Source organism: Fistularia commersonii, chromosome 10 (assembly GCF_037954325.1).
Source record: "Fistularia commersonii isolate RoL2024-O1a breed Wild chromosome 10, RoL_Fcom_v1.0, whole genome shotgun sequence".
Lineage (NCBI taxonomy): Eukaryota > Metazoa > Chordata > Actinopteri > Syngnathiformes > Fistulariidae > Fistularia > Fistularia commersonii.
Window position 1 is genome coordinate 8841296 of NC_141293.1, and position 17556 is coordinate 8858851.

General features: G+C 41.1%; 1 protein-coding gene across 8 annotated transcripts in view; it reads left to right on the forward strand.

Moving 5' to 3' along the window:
- Positions 1–1076: 1076 nt before the first annotated feature.
- Positions 1077–17556, forward strand: part of gramd1a (GRAM domain containing 1A) — a 32760-nt gene continuing 16280 nt past the window's right edge. Inside the window, exons 1-10 of one of the 8 annotated variants that reach the window (XM_086153611.1) lie at positions 1077–1186; positions 1727–1861; positions 4913–5276; positions 13001–13220; positions 13965–13985; positions 14229–14313; positions 14593–14696; positions 14918–15013; positions 16745–16825; positions 17299–17417. In XM_086153611.1, the coding sequence (XP_086009737.1) occupies positions 1843–1861; positions 4913–5276; positions 13001–13220; positions 13965–13985; positions 14229–14313; positions 14593–14696; positions 14918–15013; positions 16745–16825; positions 17299–17417 (1109 nt within the window). In that variant the 5' untranslated portion in view covers positions 1077–1186; positions 1727–1842. Of the gene's footprint in view, positions 1187–1723; positions 1862–2315; positions 2589–2655; positions 3115–4280; positions 5277–8002; positions 10509–13000; positions 13221–13964; positions 13986–14228; positions 14314–14592; positions 14697–14917; positions 15014–16744; positions 16826–17298; positions 17418–17556 lie in introns of those variants that run through there. The other 7 variants (XM_086153609.1, XM_086153612.1, XM_086153610.1 and 4 more) reach the window with 7 other exon arrangements.

A 17556-nucleotide genomic window follows, 5' to 3' on the forward strand; every position in this document is an offset into this window, starting at 1 on the left:
AACCGCTCTACCTGGGTCTCTTCTACTATAACGTCCGGATTGATCTCGTTTTATACCTATATCCTGCGTTTACTTACACATCACTCATCTAGTTTTCAAAATGAGATACAATAATTAATTAAATCGAATGTCTGCCACTGCTACTACTTTGCCTACAGTAATTCTCACTTGCTGTTTTGCTATACTGTATTCCTGATGTATTCCTGTATCCTATTCAGTTAATTGCAAATCTTAGCATGTGCTAAATGTTTGGAATGAGATCAACCTGTCAGATTTGCGGTGTAATTGTTACGCGTACAGTTTCTGTCGTTATCACCCATGACGATTGCCATCAAAAAGGTCTGACAGTAAGTCAATGTCAGCAGTCAAAAACAAACAAACAAACAAAAAAAAAAAAACAAGGCCACCGGTCAAATCTTACCGAAGGTCTCAACACGAGTGCTGACGAGTCACGCGAAAGATACCATAACCATGTTGACATGATTAATGCAAGGACTTGTTTTAAAAGGGATTCCACATCAATTCAAATTATCAGAGAGTCCTTCAGAGGCCACATTAACACAACAAGGAAATATAAAAATAACACATTAGCGATCGTGCTTGAGTACCTTTTGGGCTTTTGAGTGTGAAAGTGGATACACGACGGTCAAGGATGTTGTCATGCAATGACGCTTCTTACGGTCCTTGACCCTTTTAACCTTGCAGGAAAAAGCCTATAGCATGGATGATTTTCACATTCAAAGTCACATCTCAGAGCAGGGCAAATTACCTTGCTGCACACATGAGAGGGGAGCTTCAAGGAAATGATGACATATGATAAACCTTGTATGTGTTCTGTTTTGTTTGTGCGTGCGTTGTGCACGCGCACACGCACAGTCAATGTATATGGGGGCGGTCCCCACCTCTGTGACCCCACACACACACACACACACACACACACACGCAAGCATACAATAAGTGACACACCTCCTTTCCCACTATGCTGGCAATGTTTCCTTATTTTTAGCACAGATCCAGTTTCAAGTCCCCGAGAAGTGCTCAACAGCACAGCTCGCTGTAACCTGGACCAGTTTCTTGTGCGGCAGTGTTACGCTTCTCTTCTTTGAAGAGGAGTCAAGAGAGTGTTGATCTTGGGAAGGGGGTTGCGATGGGAGCCACATGGAGTAAGAAAACAGAGGATGTTCAGGTAAACCTATATTAAAATTGCCAAGTCATTGTGATGCTCTGCCATGATTCTGAAAGGATACAGAAGCAGCTGCGGGCTGACAGACAGGTAATTTATGACAGGATCAGATGTTTGCATTCAAAGTAAAAGATACGCATCAACCTTTTATGGATAATGGGACAAGGTTGATATTTTGTGCTTTAAAGCTTTAAAAATGTGATGGCAAATGTGAGATTTTATCAAGTCAGCTTCAGTGAGTCCTTAAAATGATGAAATTGTTTTGTGTGTATTGATGTATCACCAATGTAATGATGATGTATCCTCCTTGCACCTGCTTATTTGTTGCTGTTACTTAACAGTTTCAGTTGAATAAAGAAGTCATTTGAGATATCACTCAGGGCTTTAAAAAACCCAGAATAATTGATGAAATATGCACAAGTTGGCAAAATTAGATTACAAATTCCATGATTTGTTGAATCCAGGAACTGTACACCTCGACTAAAGTTGTGCATCATTTTATTTTAAAGCCTATAAAAACACTTCTTCGTCTTTTGTTACCAGCTTCAGACAAGGTGACCTGTTGTCAGCTTTGTTTACCGTACACAGCCCGGAGAAGAAGACATCCAATCTGTTAGGGGCTGCACATTACCAATAATAGATCCTGACTATATGGAGAGATGCTGCTTGGAAAAAAAGGTAAGACTAAGCTTTCATAATTGTCATATTGATTATGCCAGTTTGGCTTAGTATTTATATGACAGGCACAATATGCACACTTGCTTATTCAGTACTCAAAAGCCCTGCGTAGCACAGCTTTATGGACATTTGTAGGGATTGAGAAAAGGCCAAATTTCGCGATTGCAACTAATAAATGCACACGACCTTATTCAACACAAGGGGTCGCAGTGACTCTCAGTTTATGTCAACAGCTCCCTTCACTTGAACTCTTGCTAAATCTGTGGCTACACTTGCTTTTGTTGATCACGGTTTATGGAGAACACCATGAGCAGTTCCCCTTGTTTATGTTGCACAACGACCAAACACACAGGCCGACACAGGCCGTTTAACGGACAACTTCATGTGAATCTGTTCGTAGCACAGTTTTTGTTTGGAAAACACAGCCAAATATTTTAAATACCTGGCGGGATAGACAGTTCGTGATTGTTGAGTTAAATATGCTTTCGGTTTTCGTCACTTCTCCGTCTTTTTTTATCAACCGCTATTTTCAACGCTGAACGTTGTGGACAGTTATTTTCCAGGACTGTACCATAAAGTTTGCTTGAGGGGTGTGCTTCGTTTTTTCCTCCTATGACCCGGTTTATATTTGAGTCAGATATGTTTGAGAGGTCGCTCGAATGGTCATATTTGTGGTAGATTTAAATGTTGTTTGCAGCCTCAAGCCTAAATTCGTCATTGCATCAAGGTGACTGTACTTTTATTTCTTTTATTTTTGCACCCCCTCCCCCGCGATCGGCTGACTGACAGACTCGCGTCTTTTTCACTTTTTCGACATCTGCTGAGCCTACCAGTGATAACTAACCTGAAGTCAAAGTTACAATGATTTGTCAGGAGAGCAAATAGTTTCCTCGTCTTAACATTTAATTCAATAATATAGTATTATTCTTCTGAGCTGATGTGAAAATGCAAGGTGTTGGCGTGGTACCACCATCTCAGCTCAACTTTAAAGCGCATTAGGTAGTCATCTTTGTGTACGTCGTTGGCCCACAGAGGACCTCGGATAACATTAGCTAAACTTTTGTTTTCTCGAGCGTTAGCTTGCTGGAGGCTAACTCTTAGCCGCGACCAGCGGATTCCGCTCTTGGGCATCTCAGAATGTTGATGTGCTCTTGTGAAAAAGTGGATTTTAACATTACTTCTCGCACCGTCGCCCGGCTGGTTTTTGAGGCCGAGCAAGATAGCAGAAACGGAGGAATCTCATCGAATGGGAGGTAGGAACTGGACTTTGGCGTAAAGTTTGTTTTGACCCGTTTAATGCAAATGCAATGCTGCACATTTTCTCTCCGTTTTGCCCTTTGTCGTTGCTCAAGGCTTAAGAAATGACCGAACGCACTATTTTTGTTTATCAATGCTACACATGTTTCAAAGGGTTGGTGAAAGTGAATACGACAGAAATTATTAGTTTCATTTCACTTGTTCCGGAACTCACCTTTTCACCTTTGCATGTAAATTTCTCTATCAATGTTGCAATTTACTACGGTAATGGCATGTGGTGGCCGATGTTTTATGGATGAACGATCAAGCTTGTGTGAACCAAGGATTGGCTGCATGAGGATTATAGTGGATTACTCTGGACAAACAAGTCTGTGCCAAGATTGTTCTTGTTCAAACAGATCTCGGCAAATACTGATAGACGTGTTCGGGCCTTGGAAGTGCGTGCTTTTGCAGACAAACAATAGCAAACATAAAACTACCTCGATGGAGGACATCTCTGCCTTGTTTCCTTTGGCTATGACCTTGTCACTCTCTGTTGCAAACAGACTGCCAACCGGTGATATGAGAGGTGAATTTTGTGTTGGCTTAATGCTATATTGTCTGGCTATTTAGAGCAAAAGTGTGTCTTTGTTCTATTTTGGCCCGTTGTGATGTTTTTAATGAAGGGTTCATCCATGCATTTGTAGATGAGCTGATTTGGAACTATTGTTTGCTATGAGGATCGGTGAAAACATGACACTGACATCAGAAGGTTTTCATACAAACTGTCACATCACATTTTGTTCAACCCAGGTTTAGCTGTTTTTGAGTTTATTTGAAGGGAGCTAATAGTGCTGTTAAGTTACAAAGCAATTCCTTCAGGCAAAATAATAGATTGCTACCTTAAATAACCCCCACCCCGCCGAGCCGCTTTACAGGAACATCATTTCATTGCCATTAATCCGTCATATGATATCACACTCTCCCTCAGAACTGGCAGTGCAGACAGTATCAAAGTGCAGACAGAAATAGCACAATTCTCATAATGATTTTCTAAATGGGAAGGTTTAACCCTTTGTCGTAAAGGAAAATGTGCATATAGTGCATAAAGAAACTACAAAAGTCTTGTGAGGTGGAGGCCAGCTGTTTCAGTGCAAAGTTTCTGCTTTTTTTCACTTCTCAGATACACTTCCTGACAGTGATCTGTCTTTGAGCATTCAGCTATCTAAAAAGATGAGCCTGATTATGCAAATGCAATCCTGAGCTGTGCGGAATGGAGAGGTACCTAAGAAGGAGCGACCACATACTGTGCAAGAGACTAACAGAAGAAAGACCTGGCAAAATACAGAACGTGTTAAAAATAAGATGATGGAGCCTCTTCATCACTCTCAGTGTCAATATGGACAATAAGAAATGGATCACCTAATTTGCACATATTGGGAGGGTTTATGTAATAATTTTACAGCTCTCCTTCAGCAACATGCTGCACGAGTTTGACTGTAAAGGGACTCCCACAAACACCGGCTGAGATCGACTTGAAATGGTTCAGAGTTACCAGAGCGGATGACTCACTGTGTTCAGTCCCGCCTTTTCAAGAACGCTGAATGAAAGCGTGGCTGTTACGACCAGATCAGTCACAAAAAAATTATATTCTAATAATCCAAAAGTCTCCTTTCTGTGCCTATGATTTGATTGAAAGAAAATGTAAAGTTCTGAAAATGACTATGTCCTCTCCTGTGAGACCAGAAGGTATCACTGAGGCTCAGCCCATCCCCATCCCAACGCTGACTGTTCTGCTACCGTCCTCCAAAACAGAGTCACGGTCTCGATCACCCAGCCCCAGAGTGACCCACGCCAGCCATGATAACCGGTCTCACCGCAGCAGGATTCGAACCAAGAAGCGAAATACAGAAGAGCAAGTCTGCATTCCTAAGAAAAAATTGGTTGAGACACCTCAAATTATAATAGAGGAGACTATGGACAAGGATACCATTGATACCCAGAGCCCCTTGCCCTCCAATTTTGTGGCTACACATGTAAAGCACAGTCAGGACAGCCCATCACAGGTTCTACTCCTGCCACCTTCTCGCTCCTGGTCTCGTAGCCCTTCTCCCAGTCGGCGGTCCCGTTGGTCCCTCCGGAGCCTGCTCAGTAGAGAGTCTGACTGGGACAGCTGCAGGTTAGTGTGTGGCATTCATACAAATAACCAGCCAGTGACTGCAAATATTCTTTTGACAGTAAAAGTAAACATTTGGAAATTCTGAATTTTACTCTTTCTAGACGGTTCTTTCTTTCAGGCTGGCCTCACAGATCTCACACCATCACCACCACATCAGGTTGAGTTTCTAAAGTACACACCAGCAGCATTATGTTTTGACAGTCTCCTGAGTATTCAAGGCTTATTGTTTAATAAATCCTCAGCCAATTTGTATTCAGGGCCACTGAGAGCAGGTTGGACTGCAGCTGAGCAATGGTCTATGTTTCTCAAGTGCTATACAGGGCCAACTATTTTTAAGGATGACAGAGTTAATTAGCTAATGGCTAAAACGAGAAGGGTGCGATTAAGTTGAGTTGATTCATGGCCAGATGGCACAATTCAGTGATGATTCACTGAGCTTCAATTGAAATTTACATTTAATAGAACTATATGAGGTTTTAGGGCAAATGATCCTTTTTATCAGAGTCACTCAGACATTTTGAATGTAATCAAAGGAAATGTAACTGCTACTTTTGCAGCAGGCCTAATAGCGGTGGGCCAGTCACAAGGAGCAAGAGGCGGAGTTTATGCGTCATTTACCCTTCCTATAAAGTATGACATCATCACCAGCCAATGGGAGTGGGCTCTTAGTCTGATGATGTCATGTGAGTCCAATCAGAGTAGGCTCTGGACACCGCTGCGCTGGGCTTCAGAGGACAAGCAGAGATTCTCAGATGCTTCACATTAACAGCTGTGCCCTTGTCCTATTAATTTACACATCGTTATATCGACCTAGTTTTGTAGTTAGGTCTAATGAAACCAAATGCCCTATTCTTAAGTGTAAACTCTTTATTGTTATTTGTGATAAGAATATGATAAAAATGTATTAATCGCGAAGGAAAGCCTAATGCCAGAAGGCTCCGAAATTATAGCACAGTTACTTCCGAATATGAAATTTATATTATTGTATCTGGAGTCCTTCTTGCAGAAGGGGGGAGGAGTTATCAGACCAAAGGCCAGACCAAAATTGTATGTGTAGCTTATAGGATTCACACCAAACGACTTTGACAGTAGTAGGCCAGCTTTCCCAAAGCAAAGTGTTCACCTCAGGGGCAGTTTGATACCTTTTTCAGTCTTATGATTCTGAATTCTAATTTCAGTGGCTTAACCTGTGAAAAGATTTGATTGATAATATTAATTGTTAGACAAGTACTTCTGTATTCTGCATATTTCCTTCCTGTTTGGTTTCTATGTTATCAGGCATCCAGTAATAGACACACAAAGATAGAATTGGTAGTTTGTTTTTTAAAAAAAAAGTCAAATCCTTCTTTTATTAACAAAACTATAAGAAAAAGATGGTGCACTAGATCTGCAAGATATTGTCACTAATGACAAACGGGAGAGAGAACCAAAAGTTTTGGGGAAAAAAAAAGTTACTCTTAGCACTAGTGGCAGGCAGCTTTGACATAAAAAAGCGGATTTCCTTGACATTGAAATTCATTCACAGCACTGCCTCGCCCATCCTGAGGGATACGTTTCTCTAGTTTATTATATGGGATGGCGAGGTCTGATCCAAGCTTCTCTGTACACGGAGTTCTCGAAAACTGAGCTCTCAATTTCGAAGCAGATGGCAGCCTTGAATTTAGTGTGATTAGTGAGCAGTTTGTCCCTGTTGAAAGTCACTTCTGGCACATTGTGCTGTTCATGTTCTACCCACACCGTCTGAAGTGGTCAGCAGTCTGTGCCCTTGTTAACCAAAATACCTTCATGTTATACCTTTGTTGTGATAATTATACATTATACACGTTATACATGCTTCCTACTCCCCAGCCCTCATCCACACCATTGCACTGTAAGCTCTTAGGCACCTGTGCTTGCGTTCGGCAAATATATCGGAATTTTTTAAATTTTTTTTATTTCAAATGATACAGCCAATTGCGTGATGGCAGATGGAGCAAATCTGAACAGGCCTGACATGTCCATCCATGGGTGCAAGGTCTTCTTGAGTTCTCAGCTTCACCAACATGCCATCAAGCTGCTGTGCTGTGCTGTTCTGTGCTTGCTCAACAAACGGCCCTAGAGTCAGATCTGAGCTGGAATTCTTTCATAAACTATAACAATCAGCTTTGGCGTCAGACGAGGGCTCTGTGTCTGCTGTTGGGCCACTGAGCATTCACATCCTGTTTGGTCTCTTTCCTTGCATCCACATTTTTAAAAGAGTAGAGACAATCAACACGTTTTCCAAACAAGCGGATCTGATCTAACTTTCTTTTTTTGTTTTTCTCCTTGGGGCTGCATCACCTGTAGGCGTGCTTTTCACTGTTGTCTAGTTTGTCTCATAACCAAACTGAACTTTTCTCATCATGATGTATTTCCAGTAGACCATCATTTTTTTATTTTTTTTTATTTTGAGAAAAGGCTCTCAGATTTCATTCATTTCAGCACATGCAATATATACATAACTCCATCCGGCCTGTAAAAAATTATATAAGAGGGATTTGTCACAGCTATCAAGGTCCTAATTTGCTGACTACCCTACTTGTTCTAAGTTCAAATGGATTATTTGAGTCTCATTTGTATTTTTAATGATCTCGTGATTGTCTCCATCAGCAGGTTGGTCATGCACAGTTGCATTCAATTACTTTGTGCAACCTGCACAAATGCATTTTTTATAGTGAAGCTGAATTTCCAACTTATGACAAACCTTTTTTTTTTTTTACATTTCGACAGGGTGCCGTGGTTAACACCACCCTCCTCTTTCTTGGTGCAGTCATATCCTCAAATTACTTTGACTCAGTTTGACATTTGCAAATATCCAGTGCCTACATTGTTTGTTAAAGGTTGTTAATTTTTCAAACATAGAATGATCTTTGAAAACAATGCAGCAGAAGATCGACCAGACTTTTAACACATTAAATGTTTCTTTTTTGTCATCTGAATGGCTACACCCTTTCCTTAAATTGCTGGAAGGGGATCGGCAATATTCAATAATACTTGAGAAAATTTAGATTCAGGAGCTGAAGCCATGGCTGACATGCTGATATCAGAAGTTATGCTATGATTTTGATTGGTCAGGGAAAGCTAGTACTAAGATATTGTAGCTGCTTGGTGTTCTTAATTTTTTTGTTATCTGTTTTAGACAAAAGGTACTCTGAACACAGTGAAAGAAAACAAGCTGAGGACATTTGTAGCGCTCTGTGCTGAATTTACATTTTGTCAGTTTAATGTTCTCAGCCTGCTGTTGCTCTGTCAAAATGAGATTTTTTGAGAGCAGGAAGGAAAAGGCAGAAGAGAGGCATGTTTACATGTTCTTCCTGTACACTTACATGTGCGGCTGCTATTTCGAGTTACTTTTCCGCCTCTTTTCTTGCCCTCTGTGACCAAGAGGCCAACTCTGTATTTATATTGGGCCAATGGTGAACCTCAGAAAAGCAGATTACAGGGGAGGGAGTCAGAATGGAGGAGATGTTGGCCGAGCTCAGCCCAGCATGGATTATGATGTGGACCGTAATCCAGTAGGATGGACAGAGAGACTGAGAGTTAAGGGATTGAATGGGCTCTTTGCTTTGGCCAGTTGGAGTCACTCTAACCTAGGAGGGTCTGAACTAAAAACAAAATACTTATTTTACAAGCTTGGTCAAAAAAAAAGATAACTGTTTGAAGGATATTTGAAAAACAAAACAAAAAACAGTCTTCCATTTGTAAGACCATATGACTCAGAAAGGTTTTGTCTAATTTCTTTGATTATTAGATTTTACTCAGTTTTAATGGCTAAGATGGAACAAGTAAAGTTAGTTACTTGGTTCACTTTTGTAAAGCAACAAGTAGAAAAAACTTTAGGTTGGTGACACTTGGAGACTACTTTTGGGCTTAAGAATTCACTGATCAATACTTTTTTACATTCATTCACTCAATACCACTTACCCTACTTATAGCATTGTGGTGTGCTGGAGCCAATCGCAGTTTATGTGGAGTGAGAGGTGGAGTTAACGCTGGACTGGTCTCTGACCAGGTGCCGATCACAAGGCCTTATATAGAGAGAGACACCCAATTGCTCTCTCAATCTGAGTCTTCAGTTAAACTGCTTTTGGATCATTGAGGGAGCTTGGGAAGCCACATAGGCACAGGAAGAACATGCAAACTCCTAAAGAATAAACCTAGTCACCCTCTGTAGTCAAACTAGGAACCCTGTCTATGCCAAACATTGTCTTACATGTTTATAGATCAGTCAACTAATTCAATAATTAAGAACAAAACACTTTTCTTCGTTGCAACCCTTACGGATATTTTATACTTTGAGCTGTGGTTTAGCGAAATTGAAACCATTACCGAGTATCACCAGATTCCTTAGATTGAATGCATGACATCAAATTTCATCATGTAGTTTTGTTAGAGCATATCAATGTATCACGCTACTTGGAAATATGCAATGATTTATCTCAATGCATCATTTTTCATCAAACAAAACCCCTGCTAGGAGAGCATTTTAGTGTCCGACTTTCCCTTTTTGACTTTCATACCTATGTTGTGGGTGCGTGGGGTAGTAAACACGAGCTTGGTGCGGCCTGCAGGCGTCAGCATTTCACACAGCTCCAGTCATACGATCATCCGTGTCAAAGATAAGTTTTCTTGCTGTGTTTGGACTTACAGGACCCTCTTGATTTAGATAAGCCCCCACCACCCTCGTGTGACCTACTGTTATCGGCGCCCCCGCAGTTAAGCAACACCCCCCCCCCCCAAAAAAAAACAAAAAACAAAAAAAAAACACCCTGCGAGGCCTCGCTGAGCACATGGAGCCGCCTCCTCCCTGCTCCTCCTCCACGTCCTCCCACCCTCTCCCTGTGTGCAAAACGGATTACGAATGGACACAGAAGCGGCAGCCCGTCACCGGGTCCCGCAGACGGCACAGCGAGCAGTCGTCCGCTCGTCCCGTGCGGGGCTGCGAGCTGCGGGCGTTCCGGCGGCCATGGGAGTTTAGCATCCGACCGCGGGACGGCGGAGGATTTCTACCCCGGATCAGCGCGAGGAAATCAAGGCAGAGGAGCAGAGAGACCTCTCTCCCCTCCACCACCACCACCTCCTTCTCTCGTAGCGTCTGGCTCTCTGTTGCCGCACACAACAGATACACCGGTGCCATATTGATAACAGTAGTGAGCCGCGTGCTTGTGTGTTTTGCGGAGGTCGTCTGGAAAACACAACTCATGACATGTTCGAGTAAGTGACGCGGTGTTTCGGCCGGTGCGGTGATCCAATGTTCAGTCCTCGTGTGTCTCCCGTCGCTTCAAACGGGCTCCTTCGTCTCGCACATCCTTTCCCGTGACGCGCCGCTGCGACAGGTGGAGTTTTGCGCCAACACACTCCCGCTATTCAGACGCAAACTGCTGTGTTTGTGTTCATCCCGGCGGCCGTCAAAGATCCCCTTTAATCGCCTCTGAGCCTCCATTCCCCAACGTTTTTTTTCTCTGTTAAATCGTAACCAGTTGCCCAAATCTCCCCGGTTTGCCCCCTACATGACAGCGTCTCTCCCCGTGAGGTCACTCAGTTCTGCTGTCGATCAATGGTCGGGGTGTCTGAGGATAGTTAGCCGGCGTGCTAGCTTGTGTGTTTGGGTGTGCTTTTATCACATCGATGCATTATACAGGGGAAGGGCAATGTTAAGATGCCCCCTCCCTCACAAAGAGATGGGTCCTTGGCAATGCTGTCTATAGGCCTGGCAGTTTAATGACCGGTTTCGTTGCTTGTCAACAACACTGTGAGATACATCCATGTCACTCCGTGTCCCGGTCACACCACGCAGCCTCCACCTCACGGGTGACTTGGGATGCATCTGTGCTGACTGTCTTCATTCTTGTCAACGTGGAGCGGTTCTTTTCTTAGGGCTTGGTAATTTTGGGCAAAATCTTGAAATTCAAAAGGCCGTTATTCAACAGAAAATTAACACATTTTTAAAAATTCTTGGGTAGGATTTTACTGATTTAAGGTGATGATTTTTTGGTTGTTTTAAAGTGGAGTGCCAAACAGGGGCGGCGTGGGACAGGAGGTAGAACAGTCATCCTTGGAACCGAATGTTCTTGGTTCGATTCGCGGCTCCTCCTAGAGTGTCGAAGTGTTGTTGAGCAAAACACTAACCCCCTAACTGCTCCCCTGGCACTGATAGATGGCCCATGGTTCATCCATGATGGGTTAAATGTAGAGAAGGAATTACCCCTCGAGGGATTAATAAAGCATAAATTATAGACAAGCAGACATGCCCCCCCCCCAGGTTTTCAGGTAATATTTAATGAAATGTTTACAACAGTTTTCATTATCAGCAATGGCTTATATCAACACTTTTTTAAAGTAATTGGTAACATAATTTTTTGACAAAAACTGTTTTTATTTATTTCGCCTAAATCAACTACTTATTTGTCATGTGGCTCAGTTTTTTGTGTTTACTGAAAAGCTTGAAAAAATGACTTAGGTGATTGTTATAAGAAGGCAACGATATGGGGAAGGAAAGGATCAGAGTGGTTTTTACAAAGCAATTGTTTTGTTTACAAATGACTCAAGTAACGCCCTAGAAACATGTCACTGACCACATCATCAGGCGCAAATATTTTAGCAGCAATAGAATTTTTCCCAATGTTGTCAATAAGTGACAAACCCTCTAGGAATTAATTCAATTCAGTCAAATTCAAGTGCGGCTGGCATGATTTTGGCTTTAGCCTCGTTACAGACTGCCACTGTTGCTCTGTGATGCTATTTGAAGGCAAACTGTCCTTGCCAACTAACAAATAAATAATGAATTCCTTTAGTGTTAAAATGGAATTACCACATGGGGAAACAGTTCAACAAATTATTTGAGACCTCAGGAAGTTTAAATTTTTATCAAAGGATCTGTCTGATTCATTTTATTTCACTATAATTTAGTTTGCCGTGCTGTTTCCTCTGAGCCTGAACAGTAGCGGAGGCTTATCTATCTGTTTAATTCATTGCAATCTCTTGTCAGAGACTACGTTAAGGAAGAAAATCTAATCATTTGTGATAGCAAAATAAGTGCTTCACAAGTCTTGCTATTGAAAAAGGTATGAAGGACTCAAAATAAAAATGAAACAGTTTCATGAAAAGTTATACAAGGCATTGTATTGTCAATCAATAAGCAAGACCTTGCTCGGACAATTGTCTTAAAATATCCTTGTATGAAATATTTATTCTTTGGTTAGAAATGGATGCATCTCAGACCAAAAAAGAAGGTTTGGGTTTTCCTGTTGTGACACAGTTTGTACTTAATACAGGGAGTTAAACGCTTATTGATAATGTGCTGTTAAAGGAGAGCATTTGTTTTGTTCCTCCAATCATTTTGTAATAGCCCCTGCCACCAGTTTAACACATTTACATTTTTGATGTTTTCATTAGCTTGTTTGTTTTTATTCTGTGAATGTAGGCTATTATCTATCATTTCGGGAAACATTGTAAGTCTTAACTTTCTCTGCTTTTATCGACACTCAGTGTTAATTACCTAACAGCCTAGATATGATGGCTGTCTGTCTGTGTCAGTCAAAATACACTAACTTGCAGATAGCAATGGCATGGCGTCATGTTGTCCTATTCCATATGCAGTTCCTGGTGGGTTGCTAGTTTAGAATAAAAAGTGCATTGAGGCTTTGCCAAGCAAAATTGATCAGCAAGTCTCCGATTTATCAACTGACTCTGTTTTCTGTCTCCAGTACAGCCAGTAATTCTCCACGTAGCACTCCTGGCAGCTCCCCCTCCCTGCGGCGCAGGGTCCTCGGGGGTGGCAGGGCCAGTGAGAGTGAAGGAGGTGGAGAAAAGAGCGGTGGAGGAGGAGGTGGCGGTTCGGACAGCCCCTTACCCTCCATTCCCTCAGCCTCCTCCCTTACGTCTGCCTATCCGCTCGCTTCCCGTCACTTCAGCCGCAATGCCAAGGTAAATCCCAGAGCTGATAAGTGCAGATGACTTATTGCGTTCATGATACAGGATGTTTACTGTTCATCCTCTTGAGTGGTTTCTTGAAGTGTTGTTATGACTAAACAACACTAAATCAATAACTAAATCAAAGTTATCGTTAGATAAAAAGTTATATATTGTCCAGTATTGTGTATTGTGTAGTTTGTCTTTATCATAGACTTGTACTGTGAATATGGTGCCTTAGCAGAGTTTAACTGAAAACCCCCAGTTTTCCTTGGAGCGTCATTATGTTTACAAGTTTAATGGCATGTTAAGTAGTATTTGATAACAAAGGATTAATGCATCAAATTTTTATGGTCACATGCCCACCGAGATGATGTTTAAAGGGATGAATGAAACTAGTAATACAGTATAGAACCAGTTTCTCTGTTCCATTTTGGTAACGTAATATTGGTCTTTGTTTCATGCTAATTCTAACATGCTTTGTTTTTCTTGTGTAAATTTATCTAAATGATGTATTTAAATCAAGGGTTCATAGTTTTACTGGTTCGTCACAATTTTTCCATCCTTTTTTGCAATTGAGAAGTGTTATTTGTTCTTTGACCTGAAGGTTTTAGCAAACAAGCTTAGCCTAAACAGGCTGATTTCCGTTCGGTATTTTTTATTATATAGTCATATTTACTAATAGATTTTCCAACCTCCAAATATGTGTGGTGACACATTTTTAATTGCCAAACATGCTTTCTTCTTTCTTCTTTGCAGAAAATGCAGAGCTGGTACAACGTAAGTAAACATTACCAGGCCCTCATTATAATTTTTCACTCCAGGATATTTGGCTTTGCTGATGTTTTGGCATATTTCTGGCCAGACGGTTTGAGCTTGTTGAAATACTCCTCATCAGTGCAAAGAGTACAGTTTAGATCAGTTACAATGTGTCTTGACTGAGTAGTCCTCACTGATGCTTTCTAAAACATATGGTGGTTATCACATCTTTTGTCATTTCCCCTTCCTGCCCCCCCCACTCAGGTTCTTAGCCCAACATACAAGCAACGGAATGAAGATTTTCGTAAAATCTTCAAGAAACTTCCTGATACAGAGCGACTGATAGTGGGTGAGTTTGATGCATTAATGTGAAGTGAGGCTATCAGCCGATCATGAATCTGACTTCACAACAAACTTCAAAACAAAAAAAGATGTTTTACTCAACAGTTATCTGATGTTTAGCTATAGAAAGAAAAATGACACCTCAAATTTTTAGATAAATGTTAAAATAAAAGAGCATTGAAAATCATATACTGAATATGTATTGACTGTTGTTTTTCCTGACCTCTACACTGTTGCCACAGCTGTATTCAGTGAGATTATCTATTCCTTTCCTCTGGTTCCTTAGATTACTCTTGCGCACTTCAGAAGGATATACTTCTTCAGGGACGCCTTTACCTGTCAGAGAATTGGCTTTGTTTCTACAGTAACATCTTCCGCTGGGAAACCACTGTAAGTCTCACACGGACTACACACAGTCCTACACACATAGACATACACAAGAAGTACACACCCTTTCTAATCTGGTTAGTCTCACACCTGCAATGGAGATAAATGGGCCATTAAATGCCCTTGTTTTGTTTGCAGATCAATGTAGATACTCTTTGTGGTTGAGATAAGAAGTAGAAATATTCATTTAGGCTCTCTCAACAAATATGTCCTTCGCCATATAGATCACTATCCTGCTGAAAGACATAACCTCTATGACCAAGGAGAAGACTGCCAAGCTTATCCCAAATGCCATCCAGATCAGCACCGACAATGAGAAGGTCAGTGTAAAATTACTTTCAGACCATGAATTATTTTTCATCCATGTATCTGCAATGTATAAGCAGAACAGGTACGCAATTTTGATAAACTGCTCCTCCTGCAGCTTTATGTTCAGTCACTGTCCATTATCAGGGTGCCTTCGGGTCATTAAGAAGCATTAAAAGTCATTAAATAGATTTAGCAAAAATTAATGCCTTAAGTAGCATTTAAAAACATTAAATTCAATGTCTAGATCCATTGAAAATTTAAATACGCTTGATGGAAACAAATTAATATTTGATTAGGCTGTATAAACATTTAATAGTTTTCAGTCGGGATGGTGTGATGATTGGTGATTGGTGATTACTGACAGGCGGATCCCTTAAAAAGTATTTCTGGCCGCAGGTCTGACGTTGCACGAAGTTACAACACGAGATGCTGAGCATGGTGAAAGAGTAGAGAGTAGTGTTGTGTTGAGGTGTGGGAAGGTATAATGGATGAAGGACCGTTCCAAGGCTAAACAAAGCTTTTTGGCGGAAACCGGGAGAGATGTTTTATAGCATGTGCAAAAAAATAATTAAAACTTTGCACAATGGGCATGAACACGGTTAAATCCCACATGTTATCAGAAAGACATAAGTTGGTGATAGGCAGGCAGCAGTTGACTGTGGTACATTTTTTTGCTGTGACCAGCAAAGCAACTGCTCCCATTACAAAACAACAACAGCTGTTGCTGCTCCGACCACCACCACTGCAACAGTGACTGCCTCCAGCCATGATGCGACAGGCGGGAGGACCAGCAACCTGCGGTTAGGTCTTAAGGTGTCTGAACACTTCAGTGCAGCACTACTCATATCTGTCAAGCGATAGTCTCTAAGCTGTGTCAGGCAGTGTTTTCCTACTCTATTGCTAAATCTTTAAGATGTTATAAGGACAAACAAGCTATATGATAACATTTGGACTTGGCTCACACTTTGAAAACAACTTATTTCCACCGGGAAGTGGAGACGAGCAACATAACTGAACAAACTGTTGAGGTTCAGAGCGTGTGATCAGGTCAGAGCTTGTAGAGGGGTTTTCAAAGTGTCCTCATGAAAGAAGGACTATGCCTCTATAGAGCCAAGACAAAATACAGGATGTACATCAAAGAAGAGAGGAGGAAGTGAGAGGTGTTGACTTAAAAAAGTAGTTTAAAGGCGGCATTAAAAATCATTAAATCAGATTTACTGATACTCATAGAAACCCTGATTCTGTATCCAGTGAGAGTGTACATCAGGGCAATTTCAAACCAAAATTGCTAAAAGTCACACCAAAGCATTTCCTTTGGTACTAATGAGGAATATTTGATTTACATATTCTGAACATATTCTGTTTCTACTAACCATGGGAAAAAATAGCAAAAGTGGTGCAAATATCTGCATGGTGATTGAAGGTAAGTGGATTTTAAAGTTATGCATTGTCCAGAATCTATGAATCTTCTATGTCTAGAAGAGACTGAATGTCCGGTAGACATAATAAGAAGTTCCCTGGGAATTTTCTAGTTTCCAGAGAACATTGGTGTTTACTTCACATAAATGTTTTTTGCAAGGGAAGCAGAATGAAATGAGCTGACTCTACTTTACCGTCACTGAACATGATAAAGCAAAACTCCCAGCAGATATCATTTGTCACATCCACTGTCATGTTTCTGCTTTTTAATGTTTCCTTCCTGTCTTCCTTCCTTTTCTTCATATTGACATTCACCCTCTCAGCATTTCTTCACATCTTTTGGTGCAAGGGACCGGAGTTTCATGATGATTTTCCGCCTGTGGCAGAACACACTGATGGACAAGGTACATCCTTCTTCCGCGCTCCTGGCACTTATTGCCATCACCTCCAGTGACTTGGACAGTAGTTAAGCTCTCAGATTTAAACCAAAACATGTGATGAAAAGACACTTGGCAGAAAAAAAAAATCAAATCTTGTGTGGATGGCAACCTACACTAATGAGTGAAACTTCATGTGCGATGGAAATTCGAAGCATGCTGATGAAGGCATTCTCAAAGTAGACCATCCTATCAGTTTAATTACACATTAAACTGAGGATACACATAACTTACTTGGAGGTTGCAACTGATAGATTGTCTCTAAACTTTCTTTTGAACATCGCCCAAATGTTGCATAATTAACCCAGTCTTACGCGTGTTCCCTGTGTCTCAATATATAATTAAAGTGTATACTCCTGTTTTGACTTTAAACAGAGCAACATATGAATCTTAATTGCAAAATAAAACAAGTTTTGATTTGTTTTTGCGTTTATTTTCAGTCACTGTCCCCCAAAGAATTGTGGCATATTGTCCATCAATGTTATGGCACCGAATTGGGCCTCACAAGTGAAGATGATGACTATGTATCCCCAACTGCTGAACACATGAACGGCCTACTGTGAGTTTCCTTGTGGATAAATGCTTTGTTTTTGCTTTTCCACTGATTGTGATGCAAATTTTGACAAATGGAACCTTGACCTATGAGTGCCTCATCTTATCAATTTCCTGTGTTGTGAGACATCCTCAGTCTATTTTTG